Source organism: Cantharellus anzutake (assembly GCF_015039405.1).
Source record: "Cantharellus anzutake strain C23 chromosome Unknown EI90scaffold_118, whole genome shotgun sequence".
Taxonomy (NCBI): Eukaryota; Fungi; Basidiomycota; class Agaricomycetes; order Cantharellales; family Hydnaceae; genus Cantharellus; species Cantharellus anzutake.
The window spans coordinates 175,356-191,299 of NW_024067068.1; the positions used below are offsets into that span (position 1 = coordinate 175,356).

General features: G+C 51.0%; 1 protein-coding gene across 1 annotated transcript; it reads right to left on the reverse strand.

Moving 5' to 3' along the window:
* Nucleotides 1–1,447: 1,447 nt before the first annotated feature.
* Nucleotides 1,448–2,489, reverse strand: EI90DRAFT_3021570 (uncharacterized protein; the record flags this gene model as incomplete). Its single annotated transcript, XM_039057675.1, has 2 exons — nucleotides 1,448–1,987; nucleotides 2,154–2,489. The coding sequence occupies 2 exons, from the start codon at nucleotides 2,487–2,489 to the stop codon at nucleotides 1,448–1,450; spliced, it is 876 nt and encodes a 291-aa protein (XP_038909161.1).
* Between the last annotated feature and the right edge of the window lie 13,455 nt (nucleotides 2,490–15,944).

The window sequence follows — 15,944 nt, forward strand, 5'->3', positions numbered from 1 at the left end:
CTGCAATGTGGAAAAGGTGTCACATGGGTTAAGGTGAGTTGCTCACCTTGACCCACGTGATTTTTCCCGTGGGTTCGCGTGCGGGCTGTAGTTGCGAAAGGTGTGTGAAGATGGGAGGATGAGGGAAGTGGGGGGAGGTCAGGGAAGGTGGTTCTGGGGTTGTATGGTCAGGTGTGGTTGCCCTGACACTTGGTATGTTGGCCAAAGGGTAGAGAGTGCGCAATAATCGCAACTTGCATGTCACGAAATCGAGTGGTGTCTCCCTCGTGTGACCCTCACCTTTACGGTATTGACACGAGTGGTAACGCTCTCATATTTTGTCGATAAATGCAGGTGTCAAGAAGTAGTGTAATATATAACTGTGTAGAGCCTCCCAATTTTGAGTGAAGCACAGCTTGTCGGCTGTTGGGACAGTAGTCCACCAGTCCGCGAGTTTGCCCTTGAACCTCTCAGGCAGGACTCCTGCCATTTGTTGGGTGAAGGCCACTGAGTGTCTTTCAACATATACTGCACCAGGTTATATAACTGTCGATCAAGCCATCAAACTTGGGGAAATCTGACATAGTGTACTTACAATCAACGTAAGGTTGCGTCCAGTCGAATGGGAGGTATGGCCTGATTCCTGGCATTTGGAGAGGAATTACAGCACCCGGCCCTGGAGGTGGTGGAGGTGGAGGCGCCCCTGCCTGACCTCCTGGCACAGGCGGGGGCGGTGGCAGCGGCGCACCTGCCTGACTCCCTGGCAAGAGCGGTGGTGGAGGGGTGTCAGGGACGTGTCCAGGGTCGAGGGGGTCCGGGTATAGCGCCCGGTGCTGAGGACCTCGCGGGGGTAGATCGGGCGTGTGTACTGGCGGGCCCGATATGGGACAGCTGTCCCTGGCCACTTAGACTGAAGTGGAAAAGGTGAGAAGAAGGTTACTTCTTCAGTTCCCACTTCAGGTACATTTATGTACATGCGGCTTGAGTCACATGATGGATGCCATGTCATCCTCGGAGACAACCGCAGTCATCTGGGTGTCCCCATGGGGGATCCCAAGGGCATCTGGTGCAGGCGTGTGTGCTGGGCACAGTGGGGAGCCATCCGGGGAGCCTGGGTCAGGCAGGTCAATAGTACATTGATACAAAGGAAAGTGGTCCGTGTAAATAGAAAGAATAAACAGGAGGGGAATGATGGGAAGAATGAAATAAAGAAAAGAGAGAAGGGAGAGAAGAGAGAAAGAAAGAGGAGGGAAGGAGGGAGGGAAAGGATGGGCAGCGGGGCAGTGGGTGAGGTGTGGCCGGGTGGACCTGGGTGGGCCTGGGTGGGCCTGGGTCAGGCGGGTGTGCCCTGACAAGGGGGCGCACCTGCTTGACCTCCTAACGGAGGCAGCAGATAGTTATGTGGAGGTGGCCCACCCTGGGGTAGAGGCAGGTCTGGAGGAGCAGGTGGTTGTGGTGGTTCGTTGCCTCAGCGATATTGTGGCCAAGGTTGGGGTCCAGATCTAACTGGCTCCATACCGAGGTTTATGGGAGTGAAAGGGTCTCGAAACAATGAGCAGGTGGGACCCGTATTGGGCCCAGGTCTGTACCTATCGTTCTGATACCTCTCATCGGCAGGGCCCACCTCCGTCTTTCTGCCCTTGAGGCCCTGAACAAATTCTGCATAGTCCAGATCCTTCTTGGGATCGTGGAGCATATAGGATTCATGAGGACGGTCCATCGTTGGTATGGTCCCTTCATCCCTTCGTAACATAGCTGCAGCGACGTTAATGCTTGGCCTGGGAGCAGGGAGCTCTATTGGCAGCTGCTGGCATTGATGTATGAAGGTGACTTCGTCGACTGCTGGTTCACACTGACTGTTTAGTTCCCAACCCAACGTCTCGTGGGTCGACTTGCAGGTAGGCCTAATCTCTGCAGACCAAGCCCTTTCAACCGATTCCCGATCAGTGAAAGTGGTATGTGGCACACTGGCCAGCCTGAAACCACCGAGTCGCAATTCGTCAAACTCCTGTGAAGGGTTGACAGCTCTTTTTATGGAATTTTCCAGTGCTTCTCAAAGGCGTTGAGTCGTTGGTCAAGGAAGTGCCATACAATATCAAATTCCTTCTGTGATGCCCAGCCCTTCTCAGCCAGCATGAGTGAGAAATCGCCATGTGGGTCTATAACGAATTCACCTGCAGGGGCGCGAGCTGATATCGCAGTGTTGGCTTAGCACTGTCATCGGGGACAAGTTCTCTTTCGAGCCAGGCTGGCATGATTCTCTGCCAATTACAGATTTTGGTCATAGGGGTGTTGGGATCATTGAAAACTCCACCCACAAACTCTCTGATGGCCTCTATGATGAGTGTGAGATCTCGTCGCCTCCGAACAGCTTTGGGCAAGGTTCGCACATCACCCCATGGGGGAGACGTTGCTGCAGAGTCAGGTACCTGGTAGGAGAGGGTGTCTTGTGTGGATGACGCCAAAGCATCATGGTTGTGCGTTGATTGAGCCAGCATCCTTAGTGGCATGGTGTGATCTAGTCGCACCGGGGTTGGGGCACCAATGTTAAAGAAATGGGTTCTGGGTAATTGTCAGGGCACATACCCTGACTTAGCCCGGATGTCAAGGTACCAAGCTGCTCGGACTCTAAGTCGAGGGATCCCGAGCCTTCGCTGGAGCGGAGGCCGAGGGGGACAGGATCAGTCTCAATGGGGGAACCCGGCAAAGCGGATTGCGATAGGGATTCCAGCTGAGCAGCGAGGGGAAGTGAGAGAAGAAAGTTATCTTCCTCACTCGCTACCCAGGGAATGATAAAGTCAGTATACCCAGCGAAGCGGGGCCGCTCTGCAGAAGGAAATATAACAAATGTCTGTGCCAGTCCGGGGATGATGATCAGGCTGTGCAGGTATGGGGCAGGTGTGTCATCAGTTGTGTGTAAGCAGTCCGGACTTAACCGGGCTGTACTCTGACATCACCCCCCCCTTATGCCACTACGTCTTGGAGTGGCTGAGTTTGCACGTGGGGCAGGAGCAGAAGGGTGGTGCTGATGGAATTCTGTGATGAGGTCTGGCGCATTTTGGGTATCACGATCAGGTATCCAGCTATTTTCGGAACTGGGGTAGCCCTTCCACTGGACGAGGTAATGGAGTCGGCGACGGATATACTTAGAGTCGAGGATTTTCTCCACTTCATACTCTTCGCTCCCTTCGATGATGGTGGGACTCGGTTCTGGGTGTGCAGGGCGTTCTGCTATCTCATCTGGTTGGTACTTACGAACATCTGAGATTGACACAACGGGGTGCATTCGGTATCCCTTGGGGAGCTGGAGTTTCAGTGCAGCTCGTGAGACTATCTTCAGGATCTTGAAGGGGCCTAACCATTTGTGGTCTAGTTTCTTGGTTGGCCGATTGGTTGGGTAGTTATGTGCGCTGAGCCACACTTTCTCTCCTTCATGGTATTCAGGTGCTTCGCCTCGTTTCCTATCATAGTACTTCGACATCTCCTTGGCTGCATGTGCTAGGGCTGCCTTTGCCTCCTCTTGCATTTGTGCCATCCGTGATGCAAAGTCTCCAGCTGCCTCCACCATTGAAGTCTTGGGGGGTTCTATCCCCATGCGTGGGTGTTGACCTGTGTCAAGCTCAAATGGTGTGTGGCAGGTGGCCGAGTGGATGCGGTTGTTGTAGCTAAACTCAGCGATAGGTAGCCAGTCTGCCCAGTCATCCTGCCTGTGGTTCACGAAGACCTGGAGGTAGGTTTCAATCTCTTGGTTGACTCATTCTGTTTGCCCATCTGTTTGGGGGTGGTAGGCAGTGGATGGAGTGGGTTTAATACCTAGGAGTTTGCTTAACTCCCGAGAGAACTTAGAGATGAAAGTTGTTCCTCTGTCACTGATGACTTCATCTGGGAGGCCATGGTGTTGCCAGACATGCTCAAGGAAAAGGTGGGCTACACCTGCAGAGTCCATCTGAGTAGTGGTGGGTATGGCATGTATCCTTTTGGACAGACGATCAACCACTACCATGATTGCATCGAACCCTTGTGATACGGGGAGCTCTCCTATGACATCTATGGAGACAACCTGCCATCGCCGATCTGGTACCTTGTTTGGCATAAGCTTCCCAGTCCTTTGAGCAGGGAAGGATTTCACCCGTTGGCAAGTGTCACATCCAGATATGTACTTGGCAACATAACGAGAGAGCCCTGGCCACCAGTAGTTCCGAGATACAAGCTCTAATGTCTTCCATCGGCCAGGGTGTCCAGCTACTGGGGTGTCATGGTGGGCACGAACTACGTCATGGCGGAGAAGAGGGTCATGGGGGACATAGATCCTCCCTTGATAGAGGATAAGCCCTTCATGTAGCTCCCACCCCGAAGGCGCTTCATGACCAGATTCTAACTCACGAGTCGCACTTGCCACAGAGCCCTCAATGCTCTTGCATTCCCTCATCCGCTGCAGCAGGTCTTCCTCTCCTGTTGGATGCGAAATAGCTGCTGTAGCTTGAATGCGAAAGAGATCAGGGCATAGCAGTGTGACCTCGGAGTTGTCCTCTTCTCCTTGTGGGTGGTCCGCTCGTCGTGACAGGGCATCTGCTTTCTGCATGAGTCTTCCCGGTCTGTGTGTGAGTGTGAAGTCAAAGCGAGAGAGGTGTAGTGACCATCAGGCTTGGCATCGGTTGAGTTTCTGGGCTGACCGGAAATAGGAGAGGTTTCGATGGTCATTGAAGACTTCGAACGGTTCTGCTGCTCCTTCCAGGAAATGCCTCCACTCGTCCAAAGCGCGGACTATCGCAAGCATCTCTTTGTCATGGATCTGATAGTTCCGCTCAACATCATTCAGGCTTCGGGACATAAACCCTACTGGGTGGTACTGCTGGTCTTCTTGAAGCTGAGAGAGAACAGCTCCAGTCGCAAAGTTAGAGGCATCACACTCTAGTCGGAAGTGCCCCTCATCTGAAGGGAAGACAAGGACAGGGGCTGAGGTGACAGCCTTTTTTAAGGCGTCAAACCCTTCTTGTTCTTCTCTGCCCCATCTCCAAGGTCTGGACTTCCGCGTCAGTGCGTTCAGGGGTCTAGCAATTTCAGAGAAGTCGTGGATGAACTTCCGGTAGAAGTTCACAAATCCGAGGAAGGATTGGACATCTTTGACTCGTTTTGGAACTGGCCAGTTCGTGACACCTTTGATCTTTACTGGGTCCATCTCTACCTGATTCTCTGATATCACCAGCCCTAGATACTCTATCTGGGTCTGCTCGAACTTGCATTTCTCTGGTTTACCTCTGTCAATAAACTCTCAGAGAATGTCGTTCATCATCGTCTGGAAGGTTGCGGGGGAGTTACAGAGGCCAAAGAACATGACTAGGGGCTCAAACAGTCCTCGGTTGGTGCGAAAGGCAGCCTTCCACTCGTGGCCTTCCTTAATCCGGACATTGTTGAAACCCCATCTGAGGTCCAAGACAGAGAAGTACTTCGAGCCTCGAAGACAGTTGAGCACATCTGACACAAGTGGGAGTGGGTATGAGTTCTTCACTGTGATTTCGTTCAGCTTTCGGTAGTCTTGAACAAGTCGGAGGGATCCGTCCTTCTTTTTAACAAAAAACACTGGGGCCCCCATTGGGGATTTAGACGGCCTGATGCGGCCGTTGGCAAGGTTTTCTTGCAGAAACCCATCAAGTTCCCCTTGTTCGTTCTGGGACAAAGGGAAGGTGCGTGACCATGGGAGATCAGCCCCAGGTAGGATATCTATTGCATGATCCCACGGCTTCCGTGGAGGTAATGCACTAAATGCTTCCTTTGAAAAGACGTCTTCATAGAGGCGGTAGGCCTCAGGGATCACCCCTTCTGGGGGAGGCTTCTCATCCTGCTGGGCCCTCTCTGCAAATTGCTGAGAAGGGGTAGTGGTGGCCCAAATCTCCGGCATGCTGTGCGTCGACATCATGTGGACTGCGAAGACTTCGTCTCCGGGTTCTACCGATTCTACTCTCGCGGGTACAGCTCTCTGACACTCAGGTGGACATCGTGTCATTGTTACCTTCTGTCGAACCCAATCCACCTCTGGGTTGTGAAGGAGAAGCCATGGGTGGCCAACAATAACCGTCTGTTGGCCAAGGTTCGCGACAGCGAGTTTACAACGCTCAGAGTGGTCCCCAAAACCGAGGATAACGTCGACTTCTTCCGTGATGGGACCGTTCTCGTTCTGAGTCCCATCAACGTTGCGAACGGGGATGGGTGAAGCTAGGGGGGTCGTTGGCAGCTGGTGTTTGTGGACGAATTCCTTGCTGACGAACATTCCTGTGGCCCCTGAATCGAGTAATGCAGACGTCGACACAGCGGCGAGCGAAGTAGCAGACCTGAGTGAGATCAGAATGTTTATCGAGCGTGGGGTCTTCCCCGTTGTCTTTCGTGCGTCAGCTCTTTTTATTTTCGCGTTCTTCTTTCTTTGTGCGACTTTAGTAATCTTTCTCGCCTTTGCCTCATTTACAGGTTCGATTTCGACCTTCATACACGGATATTTACAGTTTTTTGAGGCGTTTACAGGCGAGTCGCCCAGTCGGGGCACAGCTTTCACCGACTGGCATTTCAAAAACCCTCTTCGCGGGGTTCTTCCCCTTCCATGGCACTCCCGTTCTCAACAAGCTGGTCCTTGATCAGCTGGGTTATCGCGCGAAGGTCCTCTGGGGATAAGGACAAGGGTCACGGGTCTCCTGGTCGTCTTATCGGCGTGGGTTCATCAACCACATGGATTCTTTGTGTGGCTGCCGAGGGGCAGTTGCGTGCGATGTGGCCTGGTTGCCCACAGCTGTAGCAGACGCCGTTTCGTGGGTTTTGGCGAGGTTGTCGGGTTCGGTCGAGTTCCATGGGCTGAGGGCTAGTCGACAAGGAAGATGGGCTCGGCGTCTGCGTGTTGGGCAGGCGCATCGTGTTCTGGTGAGTGACCACGGTACTGTTTCGTTGGGGTTGAGCCCGTGTCTGGTGAGGGGATGCCCCAAAGGCGCGTCCTTGGCGTGTCTGGGCTTGGAAGTGATCAAACCTTCTGTGCTGACTGTCCAGGAGCAGGGCCCATTGCTTCCACTCTTCCCAGTTCGTTGGGAATGGGTGGGATCCGTAGATCGATTCTTGAAGGCGATGGGTAATGGCTCGTTGGAACTTGTCGATTAACCCGGCGTCTCCGAGCCTGGACACTGGTCCGTACAACTCAAAGAGCTGGATGACTGTCTCAACGGGATTGGGCCCTTGTCTTATGTCCGACAGCTTCTGCATCGCGGTCGCTGCCCGGTTTGGGTCGGCAAACATGTCCTTCAACTCTTGGAGGAAGTTCTCAAGTGTTGGGATCGCAGTGTTAGGGGAGAGGTATGCGTTAATCTTCTGGGAGGCCCACAAGGCTGCCGTCCCCTCTTTCATATGCGATAGGATGAACAAGATCTGTTGTTGATCGTCGGGATACTCGGCATGGCGAAGCGCACCACCTGTCATGCTGGTAGACACTCGGAACCCCATCCAATTGCCTCTGACCAACCCAAACCCGTACCCGATCAGAGTCCCCAAGGGTGAAATCGTTGCCACTATGCAACAACCACAAGAGGTCCTAGACCATGCAGACCAATTGACTGAGAACCAGCTGCACGAGTTCACTAGGAAAGGCACGCTGTATCAAGCCATGATCGCTGGCTTGTCGACCCAAAAACAACCAAGTTGAGGTGGATGCCCTCGAGTCTCTAGTCGGGCCCAAGACTGTGGAGACGCGGCCAGGGGAAGAGATGTGGCCAGAAGCATTGACCCAAGTTGTGGACATTAACCCAGAGCTATCCCTTGACGAAAAGGAGCAGCTGAAAAGGATCGTGCAGCGTCATGCCAAGGCTTTTGCCATGACCGGTAACTTGGGACGTTACAACGCCCAGGTCCGCATATCGTTGAAGCCTGATGCCAAGCCCATCTCTCTCCCTCCTTACCATGCATCACCACTAAAGAGGGAGATCATCGATAAGCAACTAGACCCTTGGTTGGAACTAGGAGTGATAGAGCCATCACAAAGTCCCTGGGGTGCTCCCGTCATAATTGTCAGCCAAAAAGGGAAGAACCAGCTGTGCATAGACTGGCGCAAGCTCAATGAAGTTACTATACCCAACGAATTCCCTATTCCAAGGCAGACAGACATCTTGCAGGCTCTGTCAGGGGCCCAGTACATGTCCACCTTCGACGCCCTGTCTGGATTTACACAGCTTGAGTTTGATCAGGAGTTGAGAGACAAAACAGCCTTCCATACTCAGAGGGCTATACCAATTCACCAGAATGCCTTTCGGTTGGAGGAATGGACCCCCAGTGTTCCAGAGAGTGATGCAGGAGGTCTTGGCTCCCTTCCTATGGCAATTCACCCTGGTGTATATAGATGACATCATGGTCTACTTGCTCTCCTTCCACCAGCACCTAGAACATTTAGATAAGGTTCTGGGAGCGATAGAATCAGCTAACCTTACACTCTCCCCACCCAAGTGTCACATGGGATACCAGAGTCTCCTGTTGTTGGGACAGAAGGTCTCTCGACTCGGACTATCCACTCATCATGAGAAAGTCCATGCCTTGCTCAAACTCGAAGAACCCCGCAACCGGAAGGCACTGCACATGTTCTTAGGGATGGCCATATACTTTTCAGCATTTATACCCCAGTACTCACTCATAGCACAACCGTTGTTCGACTTGTTAAAGGATGGTGCGCCTTGGATCTGGAGCGAGGACTGCAAGCGAGCATTTTCCTTGCTCAAACACTCACTGGCCTCGGCCCCTGTCAGGGGACATCCGACGAGAGGTTTAGGTTACCAGCTCTATACAGATGCGTCTGATGTGGCGCTGGCGGGAACCCTCCAACAGATACAACCCATACTCGTCAAGGACCTGGTGGGTACCAGGACCTATGACAAGTTGAAGCAAGCACACGACCTAGGGAACCCAGTGCCCCACCTTGTAAAGAAGTTGAGTGTCGAACACGATGATCGTCCTCCAAGGATGGGTTGGGCAGCTAACTTTGAGGAATCCATGGTTCATGTGGAAAGAGTGATAGCTTACTGGAGCCGCACCTGTAAGGGCCCAGAAACCAGATATTCAGCCATGGAATGCGAGGCTTTGGCGGCCAAGGAAGCGTTAGTTCGTTTTACACCGTTTATCGAGGATGAAAGACTATTCCTGGTCACTGACCATGCAGCCCTACAGTGGGCCAGGACCTTCGAGAATTACAACCACCATCTAGCAGCTTGGGGATTAGTTTTCGTGGCATTCCCGAACATGATTATAGTACACCGCCCGGGTTTGGTGCATTCTAACGTGGATCCACTGTCAAGACTGTCCCGGACACCCGAGGCATTCAGCCCTGAAGTGGAAGGGTTGCCCAGCCTAGAGATGAGTCTAGCACAAGGGGACATAACTCAGCCCTGGGTGGACTATTTATGTAAGGACCAGGCAAAAAGGACCCTCATGGTCACCTGATCAAGGTCTATTGCAAGTGAGAAGTTGGACCTGTCCGGCGACCCCAATATGGAGAGACAAGGGGAAAAAGGTCCAGTTTCCAACCTCCAGATGAGCCTTGCCCCAGAGGTCGCAAAGGAGTTTCAACTCACCTATCTTTCAGATGAAGAATTCGGTGATACCTACAGCAAGTTGCTTGAAGGTTCCTTGGGTGGTGGGGCACACCAGATCTCGGATGATGGTTTGCTATTGTGGGACGACCCCCAAGCCAGCCGACGAGTGTGCGTGCCGGCTTGTCTAAGACCCCTGGTCCTCAAGGAGTTCCATGACTTACCCCATGAGGCTGCTCATGCGGGGGTAGAGAGAACCCTCAAGCGTCTGAAGGCCAAATGTCATTGGAAGGATCTCAGAATCTGCTGAAGCCCTTGCCAGTGCCTCAGTTACCGTATCATACAATAACGCTAGACTTCGTAATGGGTCTCCCAGTGGCGAAGAGTGTCGTTCGTCTCAACGCCATCCTAGTGGTAGTTGACAAGCTCACCAAATATGGACATTTCATCCCTTGTGCTTCTACAGTAGACACGCGAGGTTCGGCTGATCTGCTGTGGCACCACATAATCAAACATATGGGACTACCCGCAGTCATAGTCAGTGACAGAGACCCAAGATTCCTCTCAACCTTCTGGACTTCCCTAGCCCATCATTTTGATACTAAACTGGCAATGTCCACTGCTGCTCACCCCCAAACAGATGGTCAGACAGAAGTCATGAATCAACAACTGGAAGTCATGCTAAGAGTTTTTGTCAATAAGGACTGAGACGACTGGCATGAATATTTGGACATCCTCATGTTGGCATATAACAATAGCCCTCACATGGCCACAGGCAAGACCCCAGCCTCGCTACTCATGGGATTCTGACCCCATCATCCCAGTTCATTCCTCGTCCCGGAAGAAGGTCTCAATGTCGGGGCAGAGGAGAGGGTGAAAAACCTAAATCTTTGACGAAAATGGCCCCATGAAGCCATCTTCAATGCCCAACAATCACAGATAAAGCTTATAATTCTAAACGCAAGGAAGTTATATACAGCGTAGGCGACCTACAGTAGTTCTCATCGACCCCCACAAGTTAAACCTCCTGGAAGCAAAAGGGGAAGGGTGCAAGCTGATGCAGAGATGCATAGGACCCTTCGAGGTAATGGAGGTGATTAATGACAACGCATATCGGCTAAGGCTCCCCGACTCCTACCCGATGCACAATGTGGTCAACGTGGCTCACTTAAGGCCATACCAGCCTGCAGGAGACGACTCACGACCCCACCTATCCAACCCTAGAGACAACATTAGAGCCTCAGAGGAGTTTGAGGTGGACGATGTGGTGGGGCACAGGAGACGAAAGGGGAAAACATTATTCAGAGTTCGGTGGAAAGGGTATGGAGCCCAGGAAGATACGTGGGTGATGGAAAGAGACCTCAGAAACGCACCCGAAATACTGGCAAAATATAAATCAAGGACTGGCTTGAGCAGACACTATTAAGCACCTACTGCCCAAATGAGCGAAGTCGGGACATCCCAAGTCGCAGCCAGATCATGGCATCAACTGATCATTGCCCATTCCCGATCACTATCGATCTCTCCCACTTCTCAACCTCGTCCCATGTCGCTAGCCTTAGCCAGCATCAGCCAAAGGCCCACCCCCAGCAACTCTGTTGTGATCACTGATGCTCATAGAGTGGATCATGCCGGACTAGAAGCTATTGAGATCGATGTGGAGCCGTTCAAAATCGCTTCATCGCATAGTATGTGGTTGAATGGTCAGTTTGGGGTGTCAGATCCCATATTCTCCTACATACCTGTTAGAAGCCTGGGCTCTGGTCCTCATCTGCTCAATCGACTATGGTTACTGGTTCCAGAAGACCATCATCTCAATGAGGTGGAAGTATTGAAAGAAAACCATAACCAGAATGTACTGCCCAGAGCCCTTACCCTGCTGCTAGTGCATTGGCAGGCAGCCAAGACAGCCACACTCACAGCTGAAGCCCACCCATCCCTATGACTACCAGCAGAATTGTGTGACATTGCAAGAGGGCTCACGGCTCTCTATGCCAACTAAGCTCATGGGGGCCAAACTCTCAAAACCTCTACTTTCTCTCTAAACTTCACTTAACTCAATCCTTAACTCCGTGGTGGGTTCTCTGGGATTCCGCAAGGTCCGGGCTCAACAAATCCACTACCCACTCATTGCAGGCTAGATTGTTGCCCTTATTCCTACTGTTGGAATTCCACTCACTCACTCCAACTCTAGCGGGTCCTAGCACCTTAGAGAATTTGGGGGAGGGGAGAACTTGATCTTTCAATCCCGGTATGTACAGGAATATAAAGAATAAATATTTTTAGAAATGATTGATGGGAAATATTGGTGCCATATGGCACCTGCATACCTTATTAGGCGAAATAATAAAAAAGGGTAACAGTAACAATAAAAGAATATCAATCAATAACTGAAATGATGGCAAAATATGAAAATAAAAGAAAATAAGCGATATCTCAACGGATTTACGGAATTATGAGCCGAAATTGGAAATATAGCCGTAAATAACTCTCACACAGCCGATAAACATTTTTACCAATTTATTAGACGCCGTGGGAATGAGTGAGGCTGGAATTATGGGTTGCCACTTGAGATTCCCACGCCTGCACATGCCCGTGCCTAACTTGCCCAACATAGAACTCCATCAAATCTCCACCGATTAGGACGTTCTTGATATCTTCAGAATCGTACGAATTAGGAATTTTTTTAGGTACCAAATTCGTATCGAGTTGTCACATGAATGAAAGTGGTTTTCTGAATGTGTGAACGGGTATCTGAGCTGGTTCTGCATGTGGGCAATTATCCCGCCTACAATGTCATCTACAGAGTGGAATCGGAAGCTGGAGGAGACCACAAACAAGATCGAAACGCTTTTGCCTTCCAATTTGCTCTGTGGCAGCATCCAATTATCATAGTGGCTCGATATACCTACATCTTATGCATTATCTCTCTTGTGGCATTCGTTAACTTCATCCAGGCATGAGACCGCCTGTTGCCAGATTCCATCAATCTGGATCGGGAAGTAGACTGGTTCGAACCTCCAAAAGGAATAATTGTCGAGGATGGCTCCATCGACAACCAAACCATGTTGGAATTGCTCAAGCTGACACTGTATGTGGCATGTGGGTTGGCCTGTTGCTGGAAAAAGGGCAACCACCTGGAAAATATTGACTCACCAGACCACGCCGCCAGGGCATGGTCCCTCATAGCTCAGCACATTGGAGACTCAAGGTTACAATGGTTCTTTGACTGGCCCGTGTGGGAAGGCCTCCCAGACCCGTTACCAGGGATGGAGGATTGAGACTCTTATTTGCGAAAGCTGACATGGCCTGGACCACCCACATCCAGTCAAGATCTCTCCACTCTCAAGCTGGTCGAAAGGAGATGATACCATAGAGCTTTCTATTGCATGGACACAGGACGATTCATGACTCGTAACGAGGCTTCAGATGTAGTGTTGGAAGACGACATGGAACACCATCTACTACAACCTAACCAACCGATGGTCATCGATGACAATGTCGAGCTGCAGAATGAAGACCTTACCATCCATGACCTTGCTGTCCCTGATTCCTTTCCTCCTTCCCCTGAATGGCCTGGAACTGGCAATTTGTTGTTCTTGCAGAATTTTGGGACACCATCTTCCTTGCCGGTTCCCCTTTCCTCAACCGCATCATCTGCCTCATCCTCCCTCTCGAACACCTCAAGCCTGGCTCGTTGGCAGAGACTCCCAAGAGAGGAGAGGAGGTTGAATCCTTACCCTGGGTCCATGTCAGGGCAATAGCCCTGAACCCCAAGTCATATGTAAATTAGATACATATAGTCACGTGGGTAAGCGGGAACCTCCGGGTAACTGCTTACACACCACCATAAAATACACATACTTGTATCACTTACGGCCCTGTGTGCTGAGCTACCCAAAGACCTCACACTTTTTTAAGTGTATGAGGTGTGTTTTACAACACAACCCACAACAACTCCATACTCTTAACATCTGACTCGGTAGCACCTATGGCGCCTAAACACGCCTGCAAGGGCAAAGTCGCATCTGCAGTGACACTAAAAAGAAATGAGCGGTTTATTAAGAAACCGCAATCTCCCATCATGGGAGATTCAAACCAAAAGCCGTCGTCAGACGACGACGAGGATCAACATGATCCGGCATTAGCAACCACCTCAGGGCTGGTCCCTGAAGGTTTTAGAAACTTACGTGGAGTAAGTGCAGGGCCAAATACCCCCAGAACTCCACAACATACTGATCTAACCCAAGCTGGGGAAGATCCCTCACCTCCTCACGAGGTGATCGACTTGCGCGAAAAATGCATAATCGCCGAACAATCAGCCCAAAAAGCTGATCAGATAGAGTCGCAGGAAACTCCAGGGCCCCACTATCCCCTGGAGTCCCCCCTCACGTCCCCAAGTCAAGCCCCAAAGGCAGACAAAGGGAAACAAAGGGAAGAGCCCCTGCGTTGGCTATCCGAAAAACTACTGGACTTGTTCCAGGTTCCGTCTGAATGGAGGACAGAAAGTGAAGACCAACTTCTTCTCAGGCTGAAAGCCCGAGAAGGCACGAAGATACGCCCTGAGAGCAGGATCTCCCAGAGTGCGGAAGCTCCAAAAGAACTTCTGCTGTTTACACTCCCACACACCATGCCAGACAAGGCAAGGTCGCCAACCTCGGAGGAGGTCTCCAAGATAATGAAGAGGAGGCGAACTGAAATGAGGGAGTTCGCTGAGGAAGCCTTACGTAAAAGTAAGGAAAAACCAGCGAACAGACCCCTCTATGAAAGGGAAGCACCCTCCGCAACGGCCTCGCCTAAACAAGCGAGCATGGAGTGTTCACTCCAAGAACCCATTCTGGAACCCCCAGAAGCGGAAATGTCAACTGGGGAGAGTCTCTGCTCGCCCAACCAAACTTCCTCCTGGAAAACCAGGAATCGCGCATAATAAACACGATAAACTCGATCCAAAAAAAGATCGAGGAAACGAACCATAATAGTACGGCTCATCTAGAGATAACTCTAGAAAGAATGGCCAACGCAATCGATGTGTTGACTGAAAAAATCAGCGAACAGACAAACTTGCTGAAGGAAATAAATTTCTCACAAAAGAGTGAGGAAACAAATAAACACCCCTGGACCATGGTCCAGGACATAAATAGAACTCGTGAAAAATTCACGAAAAGAACCACCAGTGAAAGCACACTGGAATATCATCAGCGACTCGACAGAGATGCTAAGGAGATCCTTCTCCCAAGGATAGGAGAAGATGATGCCGAAAGAAGGCATCATTCAGAGATTAGGAGGAGAATTGGCACGTACCAAAGGTTCGGCCAAACGTCCACTTATGATGGACCTCTCGAACAGAGAGGTAACTCAATCACACCCTCTCAAAACAATGAGAGAATACAAATACAACTTCAGGCAAATTCGCCTGAAACCAAAGAAACACTGCGAGGAAGATTTCCCCCAGCAAAAACCCCCCCAAAGGAGAGATCTCCATTGGATAGCGACCCCGCAAAGGCAGGGGAGCAAGAAGAGTACCTGGAGAAATGGTACGAAAAGGCCATAAGAATGGCCAAAGTGAGAATACTCACTCCCTACCCAGAAGGAGTGAAGCCTGAAGCCCTAAAGAATGGGCCGGCATTCCCTGACAAGAAATGGTCAGGGGAGAACGACATGGAATCGTTCTGGCAGTGGTTCACAGAACTACTGGGATTCCTCGCCTCGCGAGGATGCAAAGGTCCCCAATTCGACGAAGTCCACCTGGACTGCTTGATTTGTGGATTAGGGGGGCCCGCGTTCGACCTCGGAATTAGACTCCGAGACGAAACTCTCCTCAGAGGAGACGAGGGCATGTTCCTCGAAGTTCTCAACATATTGATGAGAACTTTCATTAAAGCCTCTGCCGCGCTGAACGCGACAAAGAAGTACCGCAACATCAAATATGAAGTGGAAAAAGGCCTAAAACAGTTCTACCTAGAACTGTCCAAAGCAGCGTCCCAGATGGTGATGCTGCCAGACCAGGCGTCCTTCAACACCAGGTTCCTAAACTACATTCCCCTCGAATGGAAGAGGGAAATGATTGCTCATGATAGAATCAGAGCAGACTTCTCCTCAAACGAGGAGATGTTAAAAGCAATATCTCGTGTAGACGAGATAATCGATGGGCTGAAGATGTCTTCAGCCTACAAATCAGGTTACTATACCCAAACAACTACCATGGCAACCACGAGCCGCGGTAGAGCCCTCCCATCAGGAAAGAAGGCTGAAGAGCTGAAACCCAGATGGAAAGAGGATACATCCTCGAAAAACTCGAGGAAAACTGACCAAAAGTCAATTCCAATTTGCAGCAAATGCGGCAAAATAGGGCAAATGAAAGATTGCCCAAGACACAATGTAACAAGCGATGAAAAACCAAAGCACATAGCTGCCATGGAG